We start from the raw sequence: 25,109 nt of genomic DNA, 5'->3' as shown, positions 1-25,109 counted from the left end.
TAGAATAATTTAGTAAGAATAATTACAACTATATTTTAGTAATAATTGCAATGAAAAAACGTACAATAATACATTTGGTAAGAATATATTATATATGGAAAGTAATCTGAACTTATAATTTGTTTTTTTAATCATTTAAATATTCAAAGTAGCCTCATGATATTAAAACCATGAAAAAAATGTATTTTATTTTTTAAAATGAGAATTGAAAATTAAAAAAATAAAAATATTGAGATTTCTTAAATTTACTTTGGTATACTTATCAAATTAAATTTGTTAGTTCAAAAATTTTACTTTAAATCATAAATATTTTAATACATATTCAAATAGAAAAATCACGAAAATACTAAATATTAATTATTTTAAGTCGTTCGAAATATTTTAATACATATTTTATAATTAAGGACTAAGTATTAATTTTCCTTATTCAATTGAATCTGGGTTCGGCATACTCTAGTGGAGTGTTTGAGTGGCGGGGCGGCTCCAGCTCCAAGTAAAAAATGATTATGGAAGAGCAGGAGCTTATCGTTTGGGCAAAATCCCCAATTGCTGCGATGTAATCTCCATGTAACCAGAGATTCAAACATCGATGCCATGGAGCTTCCTCTATTCACTACCTTTCATTCTGTTTCCCGCTTATCTCTGTGCCCTTTCTCTTCAAAATGCGCCTTCTATGGCCGCTTCTTTCACCACGTAAAGTTGAGTAAGAGATTAGATTGTAGTAACTCTAAGCGCCCTCTTCGAATTTGCATGGGTTCTGTAGAGAACGATGGAAATTATAATGGTGCGAGTTTCTTGGAGAATTCTCAGTTCGTTGAAGTGATTGGGATTGGTAGCAGGATGGATGCTGTTCTTGATTTCTGCATGGATTCGCCTTTCCAGTTATCGTCGTTGTTGCGATTCTGGTAAATGTCCAATTAATTTCTCTATTACATTTTAATTGCACTTGAGCTTCCAATATCTGCTGTTATTTAGTGCTTGGATATTCCATTCACTCTTAATGAAAGTACTTTTAATGATTGCAAGTCAAACTCTTTTTGCAGGAATATTAATGTTAAAGATCCCCTGAATGTGCAATTACAAGAAAGAATTCCTGGAAAAGGTTCGTGTTGTGTATGTACTAAGTTCAGGACTCTTACCATGCTTTATTTGCATTATTCATTCCATTTATTTTTCTTTAAATAGTTTATGTTGTTCAGTGTTTCTTGTGAAACTGCCTGATTTTGCAGACAAATACTGCAGCAGAGATAATTTCATAGTTAGATGGTGTAACTAAGTGTGCCTTTTATGGAAAATGTTGAGAAAGGAAGAAAATGAATCGATTGATTAGGATTACAAGAATAGGTACAATATAATATATGTATAGGAAAGGTAGAATAATCAAATCTGTTGAGCACGCACCTAAGCATGCTTTTGCTTCCTAACTTCCTAACTGATTTTGGCGTCAACTTTATCTCCTGTTACCTTTTTTTTTGGTTCATGGGACTACATTATATCTGCTTAAGTGCTTAATCAATTTGGTGTTAGATAGCCTTCATCCTGCCAATGTCTTGAATCTTTATTTATGTCTCTTTTATCTGATGCTAAACATGATTGGACATGTTTATTTTATTTTAATTTTTTATTGCTTGTGTAGTTGAGGTGGAGCTATGAGCTATCTTATTTTTATGATTTTATCCTCTGTTGGATTTTACTACTCAACTTGTTTTCCTCAAAGAAAAAAAGGGTTTTCTGAATTAAATTTTTTATAGTATAAAAATATAGACTAGTAATCCCAGTTCATTTGTTTATTCATTGTGCAGAACTTAATCCGAGGCTTTTGGAAGCTTCCCAGTTTCTGCAGTCTTGTTCAACGATTGTTATCCTTGTTTGTACATTCCTTACCTGTCTCATTTATGGAGAGTTCTGATAAACTTGGAATAATGTTTATTTATTTGATGAAGCATTGTACACTAATGATGATAGAAATTGAAATCAACAGAATGAAAATCTCAAATACTGGAGGGACTATCGACAGTAAATCTATTCACATAAAAGAGTTACTTATCTATTGATGAAGTATTGGTCTCAAATTTTGACATTTTTTATATGAATGCAGTAATTCTCTTGATATACGTGGTTTTATGATTAAATTGTTATGCACTAAACCTCTGTATTTTATGCTAATTGGAGTCCATTGCACTGATATGTAATGCATACTTGTCATACTATGAACCAGAAACTGAATCAGTTTTTCATTTACTGTATCTATATTCTTCCAGGACTTTGTTATATCTAAATAAAGCAGCATTAGGCATAAGCATGAGTGGAAATAATACAAATACTCAATATGTTATGCTGATGATGCTACTTTTTCTTTTCTTTTCTTTTTTCTCTCAACTTACTAGTGTCAGTCAGTAGCATGGAATTCTTCTCTGTTTTAATTTTTTTTTTATTTTTTATTTTTTTTTTGTTTCACATGTTTGCTTGTGTTTTGGTGTTCTAGGTGGCTAGTGCTGGGTATGGCTTGGATCATGTTACAGCAATTGATTTACTTAAAACAGTAAGATGTAGAAATGGATTTGTGGTTTCTATTTTCCTGAGGCCTTTCAGCTTTGAAGGACAAAGGCGCCAGGATGAGGTGGGGGATACTCAGGAAACTGTAGATATGGCATGCTTCTTTACTGAAATGAAAATAAGGAAAAAAAGAATCAAGAACTTATATTTTACCATCTTACATACAATTTCCCAAAGATAGCATACATGGAATATGATCTTAAGTTGTACATTGTATGTAGATTGATGATTCATTGATCATGTTCGTAGAACTCAAAATTGTAGGGGATGGACTTATGTTTGGTAGTTCCCAGGAAAGTGGCACACTAGCTTCTGTAAGAAACTACTAGGGACTATATTCTAGGTTGGTCAAATCATGTTGAACATTATCAAAGAAAAGATGTCATGGGGCATTACTAGAAACTCAATTTCATCTAAACCTTAACTCCCAAATCAGTTAAAGTCGGCAGCACGAATCCTCTCCCTACATTCTGCCTTCCCCAGAGATCCTACAAAACACACTTTAGAATGATGCAGGATCTAGTCCTTGTGATGCATAGTTGGTATTGTAGTTTTAAGTGTCTTTTTAGGGTAATGCACTACTTCCAATTCAATTGCAGTACTTCCAATTCAATCATAGAAAATTTTTGTTGGCATTGATTATGGTTTTCCATTGTTACTGAGTATAGTCTTTCACTTTTCAATTCATTTCAATATACTATTCTTGCACTTGACTTTATTTATAGATTATTTGCCTCCAAATTGTCATTGTCAATCCACCTTGCAGGTGAAAGATTTGGTAGGAAAACTTAAAGATCATACAAATTTTTGCATTGGTGAGTAATGTGATGTATCTTAGGGTAATAGAAGGAAGTTTACTCTTTGTTTGGAATAATGGCCCTTCAGGCTTGAGTTTTTCTTTCTTATGTTGGTATGATGTGTGCCCCTTATTTGTGTTTTACTAATTTCTGTACCTCAGCTATGGGCTATGTTTGTTTAGAAGGAATATAAGGAAGGAAATTTATTTGACATTTTCTTCATTTAATGTATTATTGACTAATGACTTGGTGCACTTCCTTTCTACCAATCATAGTCATTGTGTAAATTTCATGATTTCACTTGCAGTTGAGTTATTACAAATGCGATGCTTGTGTATTGAGGATAATCTACTTAACAACAATAAGAATTAGAGAGAATTTGTGAGTTGCCTGGTTACACTTTATTCAGTATAATAACTACTTGAAAGACAAGCTGCTTATCTACATAAAGTTAAATTACTATTTCAGTCTCCCTCAACAAAGCATATATTATGAATAGGAGATGAGTTGACTAGAAGGAGATGAGCTGGATAGGCAGGAAGTGGCAGATCAGTTATTCTGTTATAACTAACAAGTAGGAATTAGTATAAATAGGAAAGTTGTACTTGTATTGGGTCATTCCAAAAGCTAATAACAAATGCAGATTCCTCCTTTCTCTCTCTCTCTCTCCTCTCTAATTTCTGTTCTTTCTGAGTAAGAACCTGGTTTCATAACAGCATACTGTCAGTTGCTCAACTGATGCTGCTAGCAGATTCATAACCTAAAAGAGGTGGGCTGTGTTGTTTCTTATAACAGATATTGACACCGACACACTTCTAAACAAGGATTTGGTCACTCTAGATGAGGCTTTGAAATCTGCAAATAGTGCTGTTCTGTTGGCCATAAATGCCATCTCAGTTCTCATCTCAGTATGTATACCGTCTCTTCCGTTTGGGTTTCAAACTTTTTGTTGTACATTAAATGAATTGATTATCGCTGGGACATTTTCAGGACATGCACCAGAAATTAATTGGTGTACCACATAATAATGTGAAAGAACTCAAAGTTTCAGAGGTTATGAAAGTAAGGGTTGATGACCATTTTATTGATGGAAATTTGTGATTTTACTTATTTCTGTATCTATCTATGTTGTTTCTCCTGCAGGCTTTTAATCCATGATTTTCTGCTTTATCTATTATGCAAGATTCTTGTTAAATTTTATTAGCAGAGTTTTCTGTTTGAACTTGATAGATGCATGCAGAAACTTGAAAAATATAACTTTCCTCTTTTCCAGGAATTTGTATTGTATTTCTTTTCTCTCTATTATGTCTGGTTGACTTTTGAATGCAACCATATACAGATTCTGAAAAGCCACAAAGAAGCAAAAATTGGATTCGGAGTTGGTAACAGCATAGAAAGTTCAATCACACAAGCTCTATATGACTGTCCGTTCATGGGTGCTGGTATAGAGGTATTATCAAAGTAAATTTCAGTGAAGAAGAATGCTGTTTTTACTTAACTAATTTAACAAAAAGTAAATTGCATTTTGTATATCCTTGAAACAGTTGCTTTCTTCAGATTGTCTTGTTGAACAATTGTCTTTTCTTTTCTCAAAATTTTTTAAGGACTAAATAGCCTTCTTTCCTTTGGCAAATTTGTATCACCATTCTAATGTTTTGTTGATTTTTTTTTTTGTTGTGTATTGTTTACAGAACTTAAATGGCATCATTATTTGCATCATTGCAAGTTCAGGTTTTATTGAAAATGATGCTGTGCATACCTCTTTGCTTACCTTTCGTCAAACCGCAGAATACACAGGGGAAATCATTATTTCTACAACTCTTGAGCCTAATCTGGATCATGACATGATAGTAACAACAGTTGTTGCTGTGGGGTAAGAATGCTTTTTTAGAAGATAAAAATGCTAACATCTAGCTCGAAATTGTCAATTGATATGTGTTAGTTGATTTGATGTCCCTTAATATTCTGTGTTATTTCGTTACAGTTTTTCTGATCATTCTTGAGTTGAATTATTTCAGGCCATAAATTTGTAATCCTATTTTATTCTAATCTCCACATATGATTGACATGTAAGAATAGGTCATAACCTCTCAACCTTGAGAAGTTTCCTGTTAGACACAGTTCTTACAGTAATTATGAAAATATAAGGACTGTTTTGCATAGTGTTGCTTGCTGCAGTTGTTCATTGATTATTGCTTGGGTATGTGGTCTCCAACTCCATCAAGTGTTAAGTTGCTGATAAAGACTCTGTCAATGACTAAGATATGATAATTTTAAGGTTATGAATCAAAATTTTGGCTGGGTTGTCAATTTTCCTCTTAATGTTATTCAATTTTTGTCAATACTAGTTGCAGCGAAGTACAGACTCCACAGAGACATAACTTGTTATCCAGACTGGCCTGGCATTTCCCTTTTGTTTCTAAACTCTTAGGTAGACCCCGTCAACAACCAAATGATAATGAAAGAATCAATAGACTTAAAGATGCACACCTTTCTGTGGGGATAAATTTACCAGACTCTGGTTCATTGGGAAGTGGAATTGCTATAGAAGGCATGCCTAAATGTATTGATAAACACTTTGAGGAACATGAGACATTACCAAACAGCAATTGCAATGACAGTAACAGTTCAAGGTGTGGTTGCTTTTAGCTCTTAGCTTTTGTTTACATTGTTATGTCTCTGCCATGTTGTGCACCATTTTTATTTTTAACTTTTTTTTCTTAATTGTTTTTTATGATAGGAGTAATGGAAGCGAACCTAAAGAAAATGAGATTGGCTTATTCGATGCCAGGACCGACTCTTCTGATTTTTACAACCAATCTACTGAAGGTAGCACCAAAAGTTACTCCAGTTATATTGAACTATTGGTCTGCACTTTCATCACTCAAAGCACCTTGTGTTTTGTGTACATTTTGAGGACGTCATAATTATGTCTTTGTCTAATCATGTTTACATTATTTTCTGTAGAAACTACTGTGCTGCACAGGGAGCTACCTATAAGTTGGAACTTGGGACCAGGGCATCAGATTGCACAAGAGTGGGCCAGATCAAGGACTGGAGCTACTTCTGTGCTTGATACCCTGAGCCTCTTCCGCCTTCCAGTTGGTGTAAGGCATCCAGAAGAATCTAAAGAAGGCCCCAATATCTCATATGCTGCGGAACTCCCAGAGCTAAAAACTGATGGTGATGTCAAAGAACAAAAGCAGATTAATTCCAGAATCTCTTCTTGGGGATCATTGACCGATGCAGGTTTAGTTTTAGTAAGAGATATTTATAATAATGCATCCACTAGGTTGAAGGGCAGAAATGCTGATGTATCCAAAAAACAAGGAGTTCTGTCAGTTCGTGCTGCATCTATGTTGGTAATCAATTAATTCTGCAATATAGCTTGGCTGCATTTAACACATTTAAATATTAGAGTCCATTATGAAGCCAAGGAATTATAGATTTCTTTCTTGATTTCTGGTGTTGAAAAAAATTAAGTTACCTCATGAAATTGTATACTTTTTTCTAGCTTTTGCTGGTGGGATTAACCCTTCCTTTTCAGCGCTTTAACCTTTAAGGACTTCTGTTCTGACTGTTTAGTTCCATCCAGGAAGCTGAGAGAGATTCCCCAACAAAATGGAGTCCTGTTATGGAGATGCAGTACAGAGGAGGGGTGTATAGAGGGCGATGCCAAGGAGGTCTTCCTGAAGGGAAGGTACTAAGCAATATCTCTGTAAAACTTCGGCAATGCTTTGTTTCTATGGGATATTCATTTGGTTAGAAGAAATCAAAGACCACTTTGTGAGTCAATTTATACAGGGCCGTCTTATCCTTGGAGACGGAAGCATATATGACGGTATGTGGCGTTATGGCAAGAGATCTGGTCTAGGTGCATTCTACTTTAGCAATGGAGATGTATTTCAGGGTTCATGGAGGGATGATGTGATGCATGGAAAGGTTTTGTCTCCTTTACCTTTTACTTTTGTTACTTGAGTGTTAACTTGTGGAATAGGATGGGTCAATTTTATCAACTTTATCCTTCTGTCCTACATCATATATAGTGTACTTCTTTGTATCAAAATACTGTTTTATCAAATTTATCTTTGGTTGATACTTGCTCGTAGCATTAAAAACGAATCTTGTTGCTTGATTAGCAAAATGTTAACATATCTGAAGGTTTCAGAATTTCAGTGGTTTTAACACAAAGGATGAATAAATAAATATGTATGCATGAGAACGCTTTTGGGACATGAAAGTACAGATGTTTAGATTACATGTAGTCCAGTAGATGGTAATTTTAACATGGTTAGCATATACTTCCAATTACATTTTGAATTTTTTACGTATGCTGCTTCAAAAAATCAGTAACAATGCTCTAAAATGAGTGCACAAAGCATGACATTCTCTAGCACAAATTTATGTGTGGACCATGTGCCTTGGCAGTTGTTCTCCTATGATGTATATCCTCATCTTGTTTGTGTCTACAGGTATTAAATTGTGGTAGTTTGATGTATCAATTCTTTTTATCATACATCTGTTGCATCGACCTGCAGTGCACCTTTTATTATTTCTGATGAAAACCAGATAAATTTTTCTTTCATGAATTCAAATAGTATTCCTATCATCATGTAGGGTTGGTTTTATTTCCACACTGGAGACCGATGGTTTGCAAACTTTTGGAAGGGAAAGGCCAATGGTGAAAGCCGTTTCTATTCGAAGTCTGGCAAAGTCTTTTTTGGCCAATTCCAAGATGGTTGGCGACATGGCCACTTTCTTTGCATTGATGTTGATGGAGCAAGGTGAGTATCCTTTGTCCTAGCATATTACATGATCCTACTTGTTATGGAAATCAATTGCATACTAGTTTATTGTTATTTAGATGTGTACAGTCAGGCTTTGGGGTTTTCCTTCAAAAGGTCTCGTTTGAGATTTGGGATGGAGGACAAAAATCACATCTACAAACTTGAGTTCATAGCTCTCATTTTAAGGAACATTCTCAATCTTAAAATTTAGACACTCCCCTTCTTTGGAATCAAAGATTTCACAGGAATTCAATTCAATTCATTTCTTTTTTATCAAATTTCTTATTTGGAATGTAATAATTCATTCCTTAATTTTACAAATTTTCGTTTTTAGAAAAAAATGAGTGTGTGATTTTATAAGAATTCATTTGAGTTCTTTTCATGCAAAATGAATCATATCAAACAGAGAGTGAAACTACGGTTAATGAAGTTAAGGGTGGATCTGTATAGCCATTGATGAATTAGACAGAATGTGATAGGAATGCAAAAGAATATAGCAAATTCCTTGAGATATTGACAGTCATTGATGCCTATGGTTCATGCATTAATCAGCCAAACCTAATCCCTGCAAAATCATTTATATTTCAATTTGACACTATACATGCTAATGTAGGACCTAATTTATGCTTTCAACACAAGCTTTTCTATCTTCCTTTCTTTCTTTCTTTTTTGGAGCACCAACTGCTGTTAAAATTATTTGCACTCTTGCTTATATAACCTCAATCTCCAGCTCTGTTATCTTTTTTTGGTTTTTTACCTATGCTCCGTTCGTAGATGTGTGGAGACATGGGATGATGGTGGTCTTGTGAGCCGGAAGCACTTGGACTATTAAAGTGATGCTGGATAGAAAAATTCTCTTTTATTATTATTAATTTTTTTTTCACTTGCTTGTATATCCCCAATGTTTTCACTTATATGTCATAAGAAGTTTTGAACAAGAACGTTCAGAACCTTTATGCTGCTGTGTAGTTTCCCTTCTGGTAACCCTCTCACATTTATTCACGTTCGGATTCAAAAAAGTTGAAGACAATAAACCGGTATATGAAAATTTGTTTGCCAAGATTTTTTGCTAACTTCAGGCAAGCAGCTTGAACGCTTGATCTGTTTTCTTGTGAATTACATCTTTTTTTTTCCCTATCAAACTAATAATTATGTTCATCTCCATATAAGAAGATAGTTTGTGTTGGGAAATCAGCCATTTTAGCCATCGCAATGGATATAGAAGCAGCTTTTCCAGTTAACGATCACCTGCTGAAAATTCAATGAAATTAAGTTAATCTCTGATCAGTTTCTCAAGAATCTGATCCGTCCTTTTCCAAAGTCCTCAAGCCTCATTGAAAAGGGCATGAACAGTTGCAATAACAGTTTTAAGATATCTTCCGGACTAATTGATATTCCCATTATATGGAATGCTCGATTTCCCAAATCACTGAAATATTCTGGAAATAGCCTTTCACATATATTTGGTGGACTATGGGAAATATATTCAGATGGTTCAAATAGACAGATTTAAAACTCGACTATCAGAGTAATGCCTTACCTAGCATTAATTAGGTTGCACAGGTTGATCGTTCTGTTTTCTTCCAGCATCGTAAACTGAAGATTAATGGTGATTCATGCATGATTATTTTATTATTTGTGATTTTCCCTTCAATTTACGTTGGGGGGATCCCAAGAAAACATACTGGTAGCTTTCTGTCTCATCAATATGAGCCATGGCTATTTTGCTCTATAAAAAAAAAAGTCATTGTCCGAGGCAGGTTTCATAGATTGTACCAATAATACGGCAGATTTTTTAATTTGAATTAAATACTTGTACAACTTGAAATATACCTATGTACACAAATCTCTTAGATTCACACGATCTAGCCTAAGCAAGAATGACGATGATTATAATAAATTGATGATATGCATTCCACAACCAACCGTTTCAATTTTACATATGCAATATTTGATTAGATCTCGTTAAAGCCCCGTAATCTGGCGTCTAATTTAACAGTTATAGATCTCCAACAGCTTTAAAATTAATCTATTTGGTAAATCTATTAAAGTTACTACTCATAGGTAATATATTCAAAGGGTATAGTTTTATATCACTTTAAAAGAAGAGTTTGTGTTCCAACGAGATGGTAGCTGATTGGATTTTTTTATTTGAAATCTATAAAAATAATTATATTTTTAAAAATATATTTGTACAAGTTATATAATTTAATGCATCTCTTTACTATAGCAACAGTTATATACTATTCTATCAATTAGCCATCATTTATTGGCTATAAATTATTAATTATATCCAGCTGTTGATAGATAATGAGGACGAGGTGTAAGCTTTATTTACTGAAAATGTTATGCATTCCTGTATCTTTCTCCCTTTTTATTTATACTACGAATAATTTTTTGCATATTATGATAACATGGAAATGGCCAGGATACAAACTCATCTCCAATGGACGCAGTATATAAGCTCTTCGAATAATTTGGAGATTTAACCTGTCTTAAGGATTTTTTAGGAAAATAACATTAGTATAGCAATCCATGTTTATCTCATATCCTTTCTAGTGAGAGTTTTGCATTTTTACGTTTTTAGTTTCTGCCCTTAGACAAATTAGATTCACCAGCAAGTTCAACCCGATTCATTACCATGATACGTAATCTGTACGTTAGTTGTTGAATCTTGATGTGGGTCAGTGATCAAACAAGTTGGATGTCAGTCCAAATAAATTACTATTTAATTTTTATAATAAAAAAAAATTAATTAATCTATTAATTTTAAAAACTAAAATTTTAAATTTATTAATTAATCTCCCTTATTAAACTTAATAAATATTTACTATTTAATTTTATAATATAAAAAAATTCATTATTAATTAATTTTTCTATTTTTACTAAAACGTCTCTAAAATTTTTAAACTTACTAATTAATTCTTTCATATCACAAATATTTTAGACTTTTCTCTAATATTTAATAATTAAAATATTTTAAAAAATTTCAAGAAGAGTATTTTCATAAAAAATATTTTGATATCCAAATTATTTTCCACTGTGACAGCTTTAATGTTAAAAAATAAAAACTAATGCTTTATGGCACTAATAAAGCATTATGATTTTCATTTAAGATTGGTTATACATGCACCGCCAAGGACAGGTTGCTCTTCCACGTATCAAGCCAAATGACGTCTCCTTGCATGATTTTAGCTGTCATCGAGTTACTCTCTTAAACTTTATGCAAATCAAGATTTTGAACATCTGATTAAATTTAAGTAGTTCAGCATTAGACACCCCCAATATAATTCTGACAATTCAACCAAACCAAAATAAGAAAGGGTCCTATCTCCATTTGCCCAACCAATTTTACGCTACTTTAGGGCAACGAGACAACCAGTCTACGTGGAAAAAAGTAGCTGAAAATGATTGTCTGGAAGACTGGAGGAAAAATGATTGCTATGTCAAACATAAGGCAAAGATGCTTTAAAAAGTGAGCACATAATCCAATTACAAGGCTTTAGCAAAGATGTCAACTAACAACGTTTTCAAGACAAGTAGACAATACAAAAATGAAAGACGGCCCATATTAACTAAAGTGGAATTGAGAAAAAAAAAAGGGTATTCTTGAGTGATTAATGCAAAATATTTATACATGTTAGGCTCAATAACGACAGAGGGTGCAAGTAGAAACAGTATTTCATTTGTTTGAGACTAAAAGTTGAGGGGAAGCCAAAAATAAATTCCTTCTGCTTCCCTCTTTCACCATTCAGATTGACAGCTAAATCTGAATTATATGTAACTTTGTCAGAGCTTCTAAAATCCTCATGAACTTCTACTTCCAAGAAAACATCTGAAAATGCAACATATAAAACAAAAGTTTTCTTAAACATTAGGCTAAAACACAACTCAAATAATTTTTACGTTGTTAGGTTTCCTAAAATCACTTGATTCTCCTCCATCAAAATCTAATTTATAAATTATTGCACACCAATAATTAAGATCATTAAGCAACCAACATTCTAATTAAAACATGGCATTAGAAGATCCGTCACTCAATACAAAGACCAGCAGTTACTGCTTTCATAGTAGAGAGATATTGGCCCTCAAGTGGGCAAATTAACTCCCCATCCACACAAATTAATTTCAAGTTGCAAGTATTCACTCATCCTAAATTATTAGAAACATTTTCATTGAATGGATGGGATTGTACAGGGAAAGACCATTAGCATCCATCAGCATAGGAAAGTTGCTCAGATCTCATTTAGATGTGTGAAAGTCCCAAGTTGGCCAATACTGAAAATAGACAAAAAAGTTGCACCGATATTCTATGAGGAATCATGAACTACAAATCTAAGTGAGAATCAGGTAACCAGGATTTGAATGTCTTTCAAGTTATGAGGAAAATAAGAGGCTTAAGAAGTTGAATGTACAGATCACTATTATAAAAATGATTGTGGAAACTTGGTGTTTTATGAAAGGATCAAGGATGTGGCTATCTCTTGTTAGTACAGTGTGCGGAAGCATATGCGTAGAGGGTTGATCATAAGGAATAGTTGCTCTTGAGGTGGTGAGTAAAAGGAACATGTTCCCTGGGGAAGGTGTTTGGTTTGACACGAATTCATTCCCTTGAAGAGGGAAAAAGCATTCCACCTCTTTATTTTTATTAACTGAAGACCTGCTCTGTTCTTATCTATAGTGTACCTCTTCTATGCTTCCACTGTGCTTTTTGGCATTTTCAGTCAATTAATTTGTTATAAAAGAGTATGTAGACATCACTCACATGCATTAAAGCCCAGAACTTTACCTTCTCATTTTGGTTGCAGGGGTCAAAGTTCCACCACTCCAATTCATATCAAATAAACTCATTGTTGTGATCCTTCTTGAAAACTCGTTTCTGGAGACTCACTATAATGATGGAGGGAATGAAGACTGAAATAAAGTAAACAAAAAACAAAATCCACTTAGGGGATGAAAATTAAAATTAATGCAACTTGAAATGAATTATATTAAGCACAATCAGAGACGCAAGATTAGAACATCCATCTGACCTGCAGTTCTGTGGGACCCTCCATGATACAACAGAAGAATTTTTCAAACTTGGTGGTAAAGATAAAAAATCTTTCCAATCTTGAAGCATAATTCTAAGGTCATGAAGCTTGCTATCCAACCCGTAACAGCAATTTGCATGCATTGTACAAACTAAACTTAGATCTTTGCTGGGTTCACAGAATCCACCAAAGTATGCAGTGTCCAAGAATCTCATCTTCAATCCAATATCCTCAACAAAAGTATCAAACTTGATAAAATTAAGAACATCCTGATCATGATAACCAGGATAAGTCTCCTGTGAAGAGTACCAGAACTTGTAAAACTCTATTGACCTATTATTGGACTTCACATAGTTGAAGCCACCATTAGGTCTGTTCTCTAGATTAACAGAGCTGCCTGTGAAATGATCACATGCAATCTGGAAATCTGCATCTGTATAAAACCGTGGAAATGGGTCTCTGAACCACATGATATCAGCATCCTGGAGAAGGAAGCAGAACCAAATTGTTACTGAATATGCAGGAAAGCAATTCAAAAAGTTGACTGAATTAGGATAAAATGCACAGCAGTAGTAGAGATTTCAACCTCTACATATATTGTTCAGCAAAAAATAATTCCCGTGAACAATACTCAATGAATAATTCTCGTGAACAATACCTGATGAACAGAGCCCTAAGTCTCCAAGTGTTACCCTTTATGAATAACCCAAATGAACAGAGCCCTAAGTCTTCAAGTGTTACCCTTTATGGACAACCCAAATGAACAGAGCCCTAAGTCTCCAAATGTTACCCTTTATGAGTAACCCAAATGAACAGATCCAAATGTTACTCTTTTATGGGTAACCCAAATGAATAATATCAAAAAGACAACCACAAATCTAACAAGGGAGCTGCAAGGCGAATTTGGCATCCTCTCTAGGTGAACGGTGAGAGACAAATATTATCCTAGATGGATAACACAAAAAAAAGGAGTCCTGAGTCTCAAAAAATTTAAAACTTGACGAGAGAGAAAATAAATCTCTACAAACCTGGCTCTGATACCATGTAGAAATATAATATTTGATGTTGTTGTTTCATAATAAAGATTACAACCTATTTATATATAAAAGATGGTATCTAAACAGGAAAGAAAATCAAGTCTATAATTATACAATCCCTAAGATTAAGCAACTAACCCATCTATCAATATTTACTTCCTATATTAATATATTTACTTCCTATAATCTATAAAACCATATACCTTCATGTCAAAATTGGATGAAAGGGTTGAGAAAAGGACATTTGGATGTTATAGATCATGTATGTGGAACAAAAAATTCATTTGAGTGACTGTACAAAAAGTTGCAACTTCAGATCCAACTCAAATATGATCTCAATGATATCAGCGAATTTAATGAGAGCCTCCAAATCACTTCATTTGAATCCTTCCATTCTAATGCAATGTCATTTAGTAACTCAGAAGACCTTACAAATAAGCAATTGAGTCCAACAACAGGAAATGAATTGCAATAGCATCCAATCTCAAAGGATAGATGGAAGAAGCAACAGAACCATAGAGATGAAAAGAACCATTTCATGCATTATATCAAATATAATTACGCCATTATGCACTTGTCCAAGCATCAAAAAGAGGGAATTAAGTTAGAGATTACCGTAAAAACAAAATTATACCCCATTTCAAGAACAGAACGCAAGAAGTCAATCCTTCTCCACATCATCTTTAAATAGGCAGGGGTCATAAAGTAGGCTTCCTTGTGAAAATCAATTCCCTCAGTGACAAGAGCAAAGCAATGAGAATGCACTTCCTTACAACGCAAATATGCTTTCTCATCCAATGCAACAATCACCAAGTGGTTCAAAAGCCTACGAGTGTGTTCCCCTATTCTAAAGCTCCCTAGGAAGAGATCAATAATCGAATTTGGCGCTGCCCATGCTTCGTTTAAAGTGGTCAAAATAACAGTTCTACCTTCCATGGCTGCATCTTTCAATACTTTTTCAAGCTTTTGCTCATCACTTACCTACAACAGCAACAATTAATGAAACAAGTTCAGGCTTCAGCTATGCAACTAGCACTGTAGCACCGATTCACCGAATGATCATATAGAGACAAAGGCAATTATCACGGATAGTGACATTTGCTAACGTGCGCCAAATCAACAAAAATAAAGCAAAAGAAAAGAATGCGCATATTATTCGGCGTCTGCTATCATGCGCCTAATCATCATTTTACATTGCTAAACAGCGCCGCGATGATAATCAGGATGATTTCGATGTCAGTTCACTTCACTTCATTTCCTTTTCTGATCACTTAACATATGCAACTGACGATTTAAATAATAAATTCACCAAAAATTAGCTAAATGCAATTAATACTATCATTAATTAAACGAGTAACCAAAAAAAAAAGTGTACTCACAGGAACAGAATCGTTATCCAGGAGAGAAGGGAAAATGTAAGGGAAAGAAACGGAGGAGCCAGAGGGAAAAGAGAGGAAACGAAGAGAATCTGCAGCACCATACAGAAGCAAACAGGATACAAACACGACAGCAAAGACCAGTACAACGCGAGGAACAGCCGATTCAGGCAGCATATTAACGGCGGCAGGAGGAAAGGTGTTGACTCTGGAGCGAAGTAGCCTCGTCGCCGGCAACTGTCTGCGATGGTTGAACCTGAACAATGGCCCTCGATTCATCTGGCAGCATGGCTTAGCTACAGCTATTTATAATCAGTTACAAAGAGAGAGAAAGAGAAGGGTTCTGTATTTGGTTTTGGAGATTTGATTAAGATACGGATTAATTAGCAGTTAATAGAGAAGGATGTTAAGAATTGAGCAGTAAGGATTGATTGATGAGAGAGAACGAGAACGGAGGACGCTTCGTCGCTCCCCTTTCCCCGCTTTTAAAAAAGCTGCGTTGTGAAATCCCATGAACCATCGTTTTTTTTCAATTAGCTGTATTTATATGAAAATCAGACAAAAATATTTATACGAAAAATTGTTTTAATTTTAGTTGAATTACTGTAAATAAAATAATTTTATATTTTATAAATTCTATTTTTTTAATATTAAAAATATTAATTATTTTAAATATTTATATTAATTAATTACTACAATTTAATTATATATGATTTAAAAATTATTATTTTGTCCCACAATAATTTTTATTTTAAAGAATTATTTTTCCGATATTATTTATCATTTTAAAAATTTTAAAATAATATTAATTTTTATTTTTTATATTTATTTATTAATTTTTAAATTATTTAATATTAATATATAAAAATAAAAATTATTAATTATTTTTATTGATTTGAATGAATAAATTTTAAATGAAAGATATTAGCAGGAAATAGTATAATTTTAAATAGACTTTTATTATAAGACTAAAAATTTGATTTTATAAAATATATAAAAATTTTAATGAAATGATTTTAAAATAATCATAAATTATTACATATTTAAAAAAATTTTAAGGACCTTTTGTTTTTTTGCTTTTTGGCGTCTTTAACTGCTTGACTCCGTTTCTTTTACTGCTGTAAATTGTAATACAGGTTTTTAAGGGGCGGCAACCGACAGATCCTCGCTCTTCCATTTTTAACTTCTTCCACAAACTTCTTCCGCGCAGATAAAAGATAGTATGTCCGTTGGGGCTTTAAATGCAAATGCGTTTCCTAGTTAAAAAAATTAAAATAAAAAATAGTTAAATTTATAATTTAATTTTTTAAAATTATTTTAATTATATTTATTATTATTTATATTATTAAAAAATTAATAAATTCAACGCTATATTATTATGTTAATAAAATTTAAAATTAATTAAAAAAATTATTTATATTTTTATTCTTTTAATTAAATTTTGTAATTTAAATGTTTGATTAAATATATTCTATCATCATTTATATAGTTTAAAATTTATAAAATTATAAAAAAATATTATTTATAGTATTATTTAACTTTTTAATTTTTTAATAATTTATTTGTATTTTATTTAATTAAAATTATTATCCACCGATTTTTTCTAAATTAATCTAATATACTTATTATTTCGCATTATTTTTAAAATTATTATTAAAAAATAATCTTATTAAATATATTAATTATAAAATATTAACAAATAATTTACTTTAAAAATACATTATATTATTTTTATTTTTATAATTTAAGTATAAGATTTTAATAATTATAAATTTAAAATTAAAACACCGAATAAATTTATTTGTATAAATACATGCTAAAATTACAGAGATATTAACAATAATATTAAAATTTTTAACATATTACTAGAGAAAAGATTATTTCTTTATTTGATTTGATTTATTTTATAAAAAATTTAAATAAATTTTCATAAAGTCATGATCAGTTTTATTTTTAAATTAAAAAAATATTTTTTTAAATAAAAAAATTAATAATAAATAATTAAATTAAAATTTTGTAAAAATTTTCATTTTAAATAAAAATATAGTTTAAATAGATAAAAAATTAATATATTTTTAAAATTAAACAGCCAATTTTATTAAATCACTGTTAATTTATTAATCTAATACATTTTTTCATTTTATAAATCAAACACTTGAATAATATCTTTGTTAATTATAGTTTATGCAATATATTGATGCCTTCATTCATAATATTCCTTGAAACTCTTTTCGCATCTTCAAAAGCACCTTAAGCCTAAGTTTCCTTTAAAAAGAAAATCTATTAAGAAGGTTTTCCTAAAAATTGGAAAATAACCATATTTGCCTCCCACATGATTTTTTTTAAGGAAATCCGACATGAAATTTACTTTTTCAGATTTGGAAAAAAAAAAAAAAAAGTAACATCACTAGTGCCAAGTGGAGTCTAAAATTTATATTTAGCATTTAAATTGGAAAAAGAAAAAAAAAAAAAACTAAATTTCAGTCTTTAGCATTCAAAATGCTATACATGACAATTTTATCCACTTTGCTCGTTTTTGCCTCAACAGATACCAACCCAGCTCAGCCCAATTGCGATTCCAGGCTTTCAGAGTTTTCAACTTTAAATAGCTTAAAAACTTGAGAGGAAACTATATTTTTTATTATTTAATTAATTATTTTTATCGGCGTATAAAATCTAAATAATTTTTAAATTTATTTTTTATTTATTTTAAAATAATTAATTTAAATTGTTTAATATTTACGAACTATGAAATCGCCGTAATCCGCTACTGTGGCCGCAGAAATCCGCTAATATAGCACGTCTCCACAACCGGATGTTACCGTATATCTTAATTTAAACCGAATATTACCTCATTATACTGGACGATAAGCAGGTTTGTTGTCTAATTCGTCAAAGATGACCTAATTCCTCATTTTCTACATGCAATACAAATATGAAATATTTATGCGACAAATTCATCAATAGAGGATTCAAAGCTAAAGCAAAAGGAGAATATTAATAAATCAATGGCTAAAATCAAAAGGGACTACACTAGTGGGCTAAGAAATATTCAAAAAGGCACAAAAAAGAAACTTCTACAAAACAGACGAATTTTCTTTAAATTTAGGTACCACAAAGAGCAATAGATAGATCTAAGTTAATATTATGTTTTCCTGAAGACGACCCAGAACATTCTTTCAAGGTAGATCTATTGTCCACGTACGATGAAAATGCCTCGCTGATCTCACTCGTGCATGATGCATTACTTCTCTGTGATGAAGCATGGGGCAACGAGAGCAATAACGATAATTCGCAGCAATCACCACCCTCTTCATCTTCTGTTCTTCCGCTTCTACTTGCCTCAGATTTGCCCTTTCCATGATCTTGCTTGGCAATCTGCAATGCAAAATGGGAACAAAAAATATCTTCATACAAGAAAGATTATGTACAAAGCTTGATCATTTCAATCCGTTTTGCAATTCGCATGATTGACTGAGTTTGACAATAACCCAACTCCATTCAAGAATACATACGAATATGGCATTTGAGAAAAGATTTAACTCAAATTTAGTGCATATACACACCTAAACAATAAATGAATACTACATTCGTTTCAGAAAACTTTCGTTTGAGAGATTTTTTTTCCTAAATTATCATCATTTTGAGAATTTCAAAGTAATATAAATTTTTATTTTATATATATACTTACTAGTTTTTAAGTCATTTAATACTAATATGTAAGAAAAAATATCATCTAAAGATATTTTAAACAAATTACTATAAACTTTTCTAAAATTAAGTGTATTAATTAGTCCTCTTGATTTGGATGAGTCCTCTTTATTAGCTAAGAGCATCTAAACCGAGAGCATATTAGAAATTTTTTTAAAAAGATACAGTAGTTTTATTAATAGTCATTAGTAATGGATACCTAAGCCGTCTGCAAGACTCGAGATTTAAGGGTTAAACCTCAATACTAGCCAATTGTATGGAAAAAAAAAATAGTAAAGGCCTTGTTTAATGGCAACATTCAACACAATCCCATGTATGCAAGAGGGTAAAAGTTATATAAAATATGGACCATTCAGAAAGTGTCACAGCTCCAAGTCCTTGCCGTAGCAGGAAATGCTACTGAACACTTTTACCAAGTTAAAGCTGCAAAATGGTAACACTTTGCAACCATAGAGGTGACACAGGTTGACTTCAAAAAGCATGGATATTCCACAAACCACCACTGGTCATACGACCTATTAACTGGAAACTGCAAAAGAGACCACCTTACAAAACTTGGCTGAAAGTTTGAAACTTGAAAAGGTGAAAATAAAACCAACATCACACTCAACCCCAGTAAAAAAGGCTGGCTGATGACCTCTGTATGTTTGTGAGAGAGAGAGAGAGAGAAAGGAGGGTTTATTTTTTTATAGCGTACCTTGAGGAAATTAGATTCTTCCACTGCATATTTGAAGGATTTGAGGCTGCAAAGATCGTGGGGCAGAGAGAAGGCAGTGGCTTTGGACTTAGAATGAGTCTGCTCCCATCTGAAACCACCACCATTACCCTCTTTTATTCCCATATAATCATCAGCAGAGTACGGATTCGTGACTATCTCACATATTCCTTGGCTGCATTGCAGGTTCTGATCAGAGATTGAACTCGTGGTCTCGATTCTTGCTCTGCAGAAAAGAGAAATCAAACAAAAAGATCTAAAAAAGAAGAAACAAAGGCTTGAACAGTGCAAATCTTGTATTGTTTCTTTCTTGGACTATCTTCTTTTCCTGATATTTGGAAAGTCTACGAAGATGTGAAAGCTAAGCTAACCTTTTTAAAGAGATGGGACTGCATATGAAGTGAGAATCTGATTCTTCAATGAGTTTTACTTCATCTACACACCCATCATGGTCCTCGACAGATCGTCTTCTTTGATGGGTAAAGCCTCTATCTGTCACGAGAGAGACCAAACACAGCCATACAAAAAGATGTTAAGTTAAAGAAGTACTAGGCCTTTAATGAGTTACACTTGCAGACGTGCAAAGGAGAGTAAAGGCAAGCAGGTCAATGGGAGAAGTTAACATGGCTTCATACTGAGAACATGAAGAACAGCTAGAGCGACAATTTAAGGTTGTGGGTTTCATCAGAAATGCTAATATTAGACGATCTGAAAGAGATACAGGATTATTCTGATCTATACTCTTTTGGCATAAACTCGAGCAGAATGGAGAGATAATAAATGAAGTGAGACTCTTACTTTCCAAAACTTACGTTATACATGTGAAAATTACAAATCTTTGATTCAGAAAAACATCGATAAAAACCATTAGAGGAAAGTATAATACAAAGTCTGCCATTAATGCATTTACGCAAACAACGATGGATGATTCAGATGAATATATTAAACATTAAAACTTAAGACAGGGATGAGGCCATGGCAGTTGAACATAGTGGACAAAGAACATAAAATTTATTGTATATATATATATGTATATACCTTGTCTACCCAGGTCACTCCTCATGCTTCTATACATCTAGTCAAAAGAAAGGAAACCCAGTAAGCAAAGCGATTAAAGAAAGTTGCTTTGAACGTCTAGACAAGAGTAGACAGCCAAACACAAGTCAAGAAGAAGACAAGGAATTTAAAGGATAAAAAACAAGGGAATCAAAGAGAGAAAAGTAAAAAAGGGAAATTAAGGGCAACCTGGAGATGGCTCTTCACATGTGAAATGGTGAGTCCTTTCACATCCATCAACTGAAGAACGAGTTTAGGCGTGGCTTCTACAAAAAACCATCAAACAGAATAAAAACAAATAACTAAAAAATCCATAAAAAAAAAAACCTTACATGTAAAGAAAATAGTAGATGACGAAACAAAAGTGTATAATCTAACTTACTGTCTTGACCACCAAGCCTTTCAATGGCACGAACAAAGCATTGATGCAGCTCAGGAGTCCATCTCAAGCGAGGCACCTTTGACCTTATATACTGCCTGACCGTCCCACTTCTCCCACAGCTACCCATTTGTTGTTCTTGTTCTTATCTCCTTCTCCTACAGCAATCCTTTCGAAATCCAACTGAAAATCAAAACTACAACTGGATCCTCTTAAAAACCTCCCCTTCAATACTTCCACCCTGTAAAACGCCTTTGATTGATTGATCGATCTTGGTCGTATAAAATCTTGTTGAAAGTGTGGAGCTGATGCGAAGGAGGTTCAGAGCTGGAGAGAGATTCATGAGCGGGAGAGGAGACAAAGAAAGAGATTATCTTTCTTCTGTTTTTGTTGTTGGGTATAAGTAGGCAGATGGAGAGAGAGAGAGAGAGAGAGAGATCACGAGAAAAGCTTAAGGAAGAGACGTAGCTGTAAATTCCCTAAGGAGGACTGATAATACCTGCCTGCTGCTTCTGATATAGTTCTGTTTCTACGCAGAGAGAGAGAATTAAAAGAGAATTTTGAATTCACGAGTTTCTGATATTGTTTCTCTCTTCTTCACCCAGAAAATCATTACCCCTACGCCATACCATGCTCTAATATAAACACCAGCTCCCTACACCAACCAACTGCTTTGCTTTGACCTTTGCTCTCTTTCTCTCTCTCTCTCTCTCTCTCTCTCTCTCTCTCTCTCTCTCATTGAAAATACAAAACTAATATATCATCTTATAATACGCCAACGTCGTCATGATCACAAAATGCCCATGAAAAAATTTTTTTTAATAATTATCTTTCTTTTGAATTTCAGAACACTCCCACGCTGTCCTTTTGGGACAACCCCGGCCTACGCTTCCTCTTCCCGTACCGTATCCAGGGAAAAATTATCGAGCGCAACTTTTTTATCATATAAACATCTTATATGTTACATTAAGTTAATAAAATATATATATTTATATAAAATAATTACAGTTTTAAACGACGGAAAATAAATATATTTAAATAAATTTAAAAATTTTAAATTTTACTTTTTAATTTTAAATTTTAAATTTTTTTTAAAAATATTTATATAAAATAATTATTTTTTAACAAATATTATTTGATAATTATATTTTTAGAATTCATTTACTTTTAAGTTATATTTATTTATATATGTATCTAACTTTTATTGATTTAAACCTATCTAATGACAGTATTTAATGGTATTATTTAAAGTTTAAATTAAATTAAAATATTAATTTTCATTATTTAATATTTAGTGACTATTATTTTATATTAATGTTTAATGGTTGACCTAATATTTTTTAAAAAATTATTTTTTAAGTGTTGGACTGCACTGGTATTATATTTTTAACTTTTATATCATTTTCTTTCTTTACAAATTTATAAGTACGAAATTTTAATATATAAATTCATTTATTATCACTTTTCACTATTTTTTATATTATATCATTAATTTATTATATTCATAATAATATAATTAATTATTTATAACGTATTAAAAATATAATTAATTTATTTTTATTATTAATTTATTAAAAACATTTATTTATATTAATTTATAATTTATGTTAATATTTAAATAATATTTTTTCATATTTTTTATTGTTATTTTATATTTAATAATTTATTTTATATTAAATATATTTATTTTAAATTATTATATAAATAATTAATTTTTAATTATTAATATTTATCTGTTAATTATTATTAAAACAGCTTACAATTATTTAAATTACTACACTCATATATTTAGTTTAATAATAAATACATTTAAATAAATATAAAAAATTTTAAATTCTACCCTCTAATTTTTAATTTTAATTTAAAAAAAACAAAACTATCTAGGTTACTAATATGCCAAATAAATACGATATAGGCAATTTATGGGATACAATGATTGCAGCGAATAATGTCTGCTGCCTTAGAAAGATTTTCTATTTTTTATTAAAAAAAGGGAAAGTATTATCTAAGACTTTTATTTTGATAAAACTAACTATATTTGACCTTTAAATTACATTACTTAGTGCTTTTAATTTTTTTACTTTAATAGAATAGTAATTAATTAATATTAAAATAAATGATTCAATACTTTTTTTATATATTAAAAATTTAATTTTTATAAATAAAATAAATAATCAATGAAATCACTTTCATCTCTAACCAAATAACATCGATTATTATATTTTTAATTTAAATTTATAAAATAAAAATTTTAATTTAATAATTTTATTAAAGATTGATTTCAAATTTTAGGCGACACCCAATAAGCCACAGGTATCGGTGGATGTATATAACACAATATAAAATATCCACTCAAATGAATAATTACTGTACCCATTTAACCTAATTTTCTTTTTAATATTTTCTATTGAAATTTAAATTTGAGAACTCATAATTTTAAAAATATTCTAGGCACCACTAAATTAAAACTCATTATTGTTGTAGCCTAATTTTTAACGTAATTTTTTTTTATTTCACTTATAATTTCTAGATTATTTCTCTGTTGATCTTTCAATTCTTCCTTATCTTTTCAAGTTTTTTCTTCTATATTTTCTTTTTTTATGGATTTAATGTTTGAATTTTCAAATATATATTAAAGCAAAAACTTAAATTTATGGCTCATAAAATTTTACCATCTAATTTAATAATAATATTTAAAATTATCACTTATAGAATTTATCACTTCTTCAAAAAAATTTAAGGGGCAATTAGAAATTAACAAATTTTAAAAAATAAAAGAAATATGAATACTTAAAATCATAAATTAAATTAAAACATCAAATTTTACCTGCTCAAATAGATTTTTCATTTTAATTAAAGAATTATTGCCACATATTTAACGAAAAAATCTAACATTAATAATTATACTCACAAATTTAATCTGATGGTAAGTATATCCAAATAAATTTAAAAAATTTTAAATTTTACTTTTTCAATTTTTAATTTTGAGTTAAAAAATTTTGACATTAATAATTTTATAGATTTTTTTTGAAATAATAAACAAAACCCTATTTTAACTCTTAAGAGTTCTTAAATAATATTAAAATAAAATTATAATATCGTTACAAAATTTCACAATAAGATTTTTTATATAAAATTCTGATAATAAGATTCTAAAATATAAAAGTAAATATTAAAATATAATATTAAAAATAAAATTTTAAAAAGGTTTCACTCTGTAATGTTTTTTATGACTAGATTCTGTCGTATTTTTTTCTTTTTAAAACTTAATTTTTTCTTTGCCTTTCTCATAGAAGACACTATGCGTTAATTGACTATCGATAAAAAAGAAAATGATGTTGTCCCTATTAAGAGTTTCAGAAATATTCCGATCGTGATTTATGATTTATGTATGATGGATAGGTTTCTCACATACAATCTAATATATTTTACTTTTTATGAAAATAAAAATTTTTAATTTTCATATAAAATTTTTTCGTAATTTTTTATATTTTGATGATTGTTTCTTTATCAATAAACAAGGATTGGGATGATACATTTAATTAACGTAGAAAAGTTATGTGTATGTTTTTGTGGTTAATTTTTCTTTAAATTTCATTGATTCGATTATTTCGAAAGGTGATGTTGAATGGAGATTTACTAGTTATTATGAATTTTCGAAA

The 25,109-nt window shown here is 31.1% G+C and overlaps 3 protein-coding genes across 5 annotated transcripts; 1 reads left to right on the top strand and 2 right to left on the bottom strand.

Annotated features, from left to right (window-relative positions):
• Positions 1-427: 427 nt before the first annotated feature.
• Positions 428-9,200, top strand: LOC110605201 (protein ACCUMULATION AND REPLICATION OF CHLOROPLASTS 3). Of its 2 annotated transcripts, none has more exons than XR_002486351.2 (16): positions 428-905; positions 1,044-1,102; positions 1,803-1,867; positions 2,486-2,620; positions 3,323-3,371; positions 4,149-4,261; positions 4,344-4,415; positions 4,693-4,803; positions 5,045-5,226; positions 5,702-5,986; positions 6,094-6,182; positions 6,321-6,715; positions 6,953-7,053; positions 7,158-7,295; positions 7,971-8,137; positions 8,915-9,200. XR_002486351.2 is itself a non-coding variant. In XM_021743586.2 (16 exons), the coding sequence occupies exons 1-16, from the start codon at positions 595-597 to the stop codon at positions 8,970-8,972; spliced, it is 2,334 nt and encodes a 777-aa protein (XP_021599278.1). In that variant the 5' UTR covers positions 429-594; the 3' UTR covers positions 8,973-9,200. The 2 variants fall into 2 exon arrangements, 1 of the variants encoding a protein (XP_021599278.1); XM_021743586.2 differs by having other exon boundaries at positions 429-905; positions 6,949-7,053.
• A 2,404-nt stretch (positions 9,201-11,604) lies between these two features.
• Positions 11,605-16,114, bottom strand: LOC110605669 (uncharacterized protein At4g15970). Of its 2 annotated transcripts, none has more exons than XM_021744315.2 (5): positions 15,590-16,114; positions 14,826-15,191; positions 13,174-13,655; positions 12,930-13,054; positions 11,605-11,975 (listed from the first exon to the last, which is right to left on the bottom strand). In XM_021744315.2, exons 1-4 carry the CDS (start codon positions 15,863-15,865, stop codon positions 12,988-12,990), a joined length of 1,191 nt encoding a protein of 396 aa, XP_021600007.1. In that variant the 5' UTR covers positions 15,866-16,114; the 3' UTR covers positions 11,605-11,975; positions 12,930-12,987. The 2 variants fall into 2 exon arrangements, with proteins under 2 accessions (XP_021600007.1, XP_021600008.1); XM_021744316.2 differs by lacking the exon at positions 11,605-11,975 and adding an exon at positions 12,129-12,418.
• Positions 16,115-18,565: 2,451 nt separating this feature from the next.
• On the bottom strand, positions 18,566-22,167 carry LOC110604571 (myb family transcription factor MOF1). The gene is made up of 6 exons (XM_021742802.2): positions 21,451-22,167; positions 21,258-21,334; positions 21,051-21,087; positions 20,384-20,504; positions 19,995-20,238; positions 18,566-18,964 (listed from the first exon to the last, which is right to left on the bottom strand). Exons 1-6 carry the CDS (start codon positions 21,575-21,577, stop codon positions 18,692-18,694), a joined length of 879 nt encoding a protein of 292 aa, XP_021598494.1. The 5' UTR covers positions 21,578-22,167; the 3' UTR covers positions 18,566-18,691.
• Between the last annotated feature and the right edge of the window lie 2,942 nt (positions 22,168-25,109).

This window comes from Manihot esculenta, chromosome 17 (genome assembly GCF_001659605.2).
Source record: "Manihot esculenta cultivar AM560-2 chromosome 17, M.esculenta_v8, whole genome shotgun sequence".
NCBI lineage: Eukaryota > Viridiplantae > Streptophyta > Magnoliopsida > Malpighiales > Euphorbiaceae > Manihot > Manihot esculenta.
This window is presented reverse-complemented; position numbering and strand designations above follow the sequence as displayed.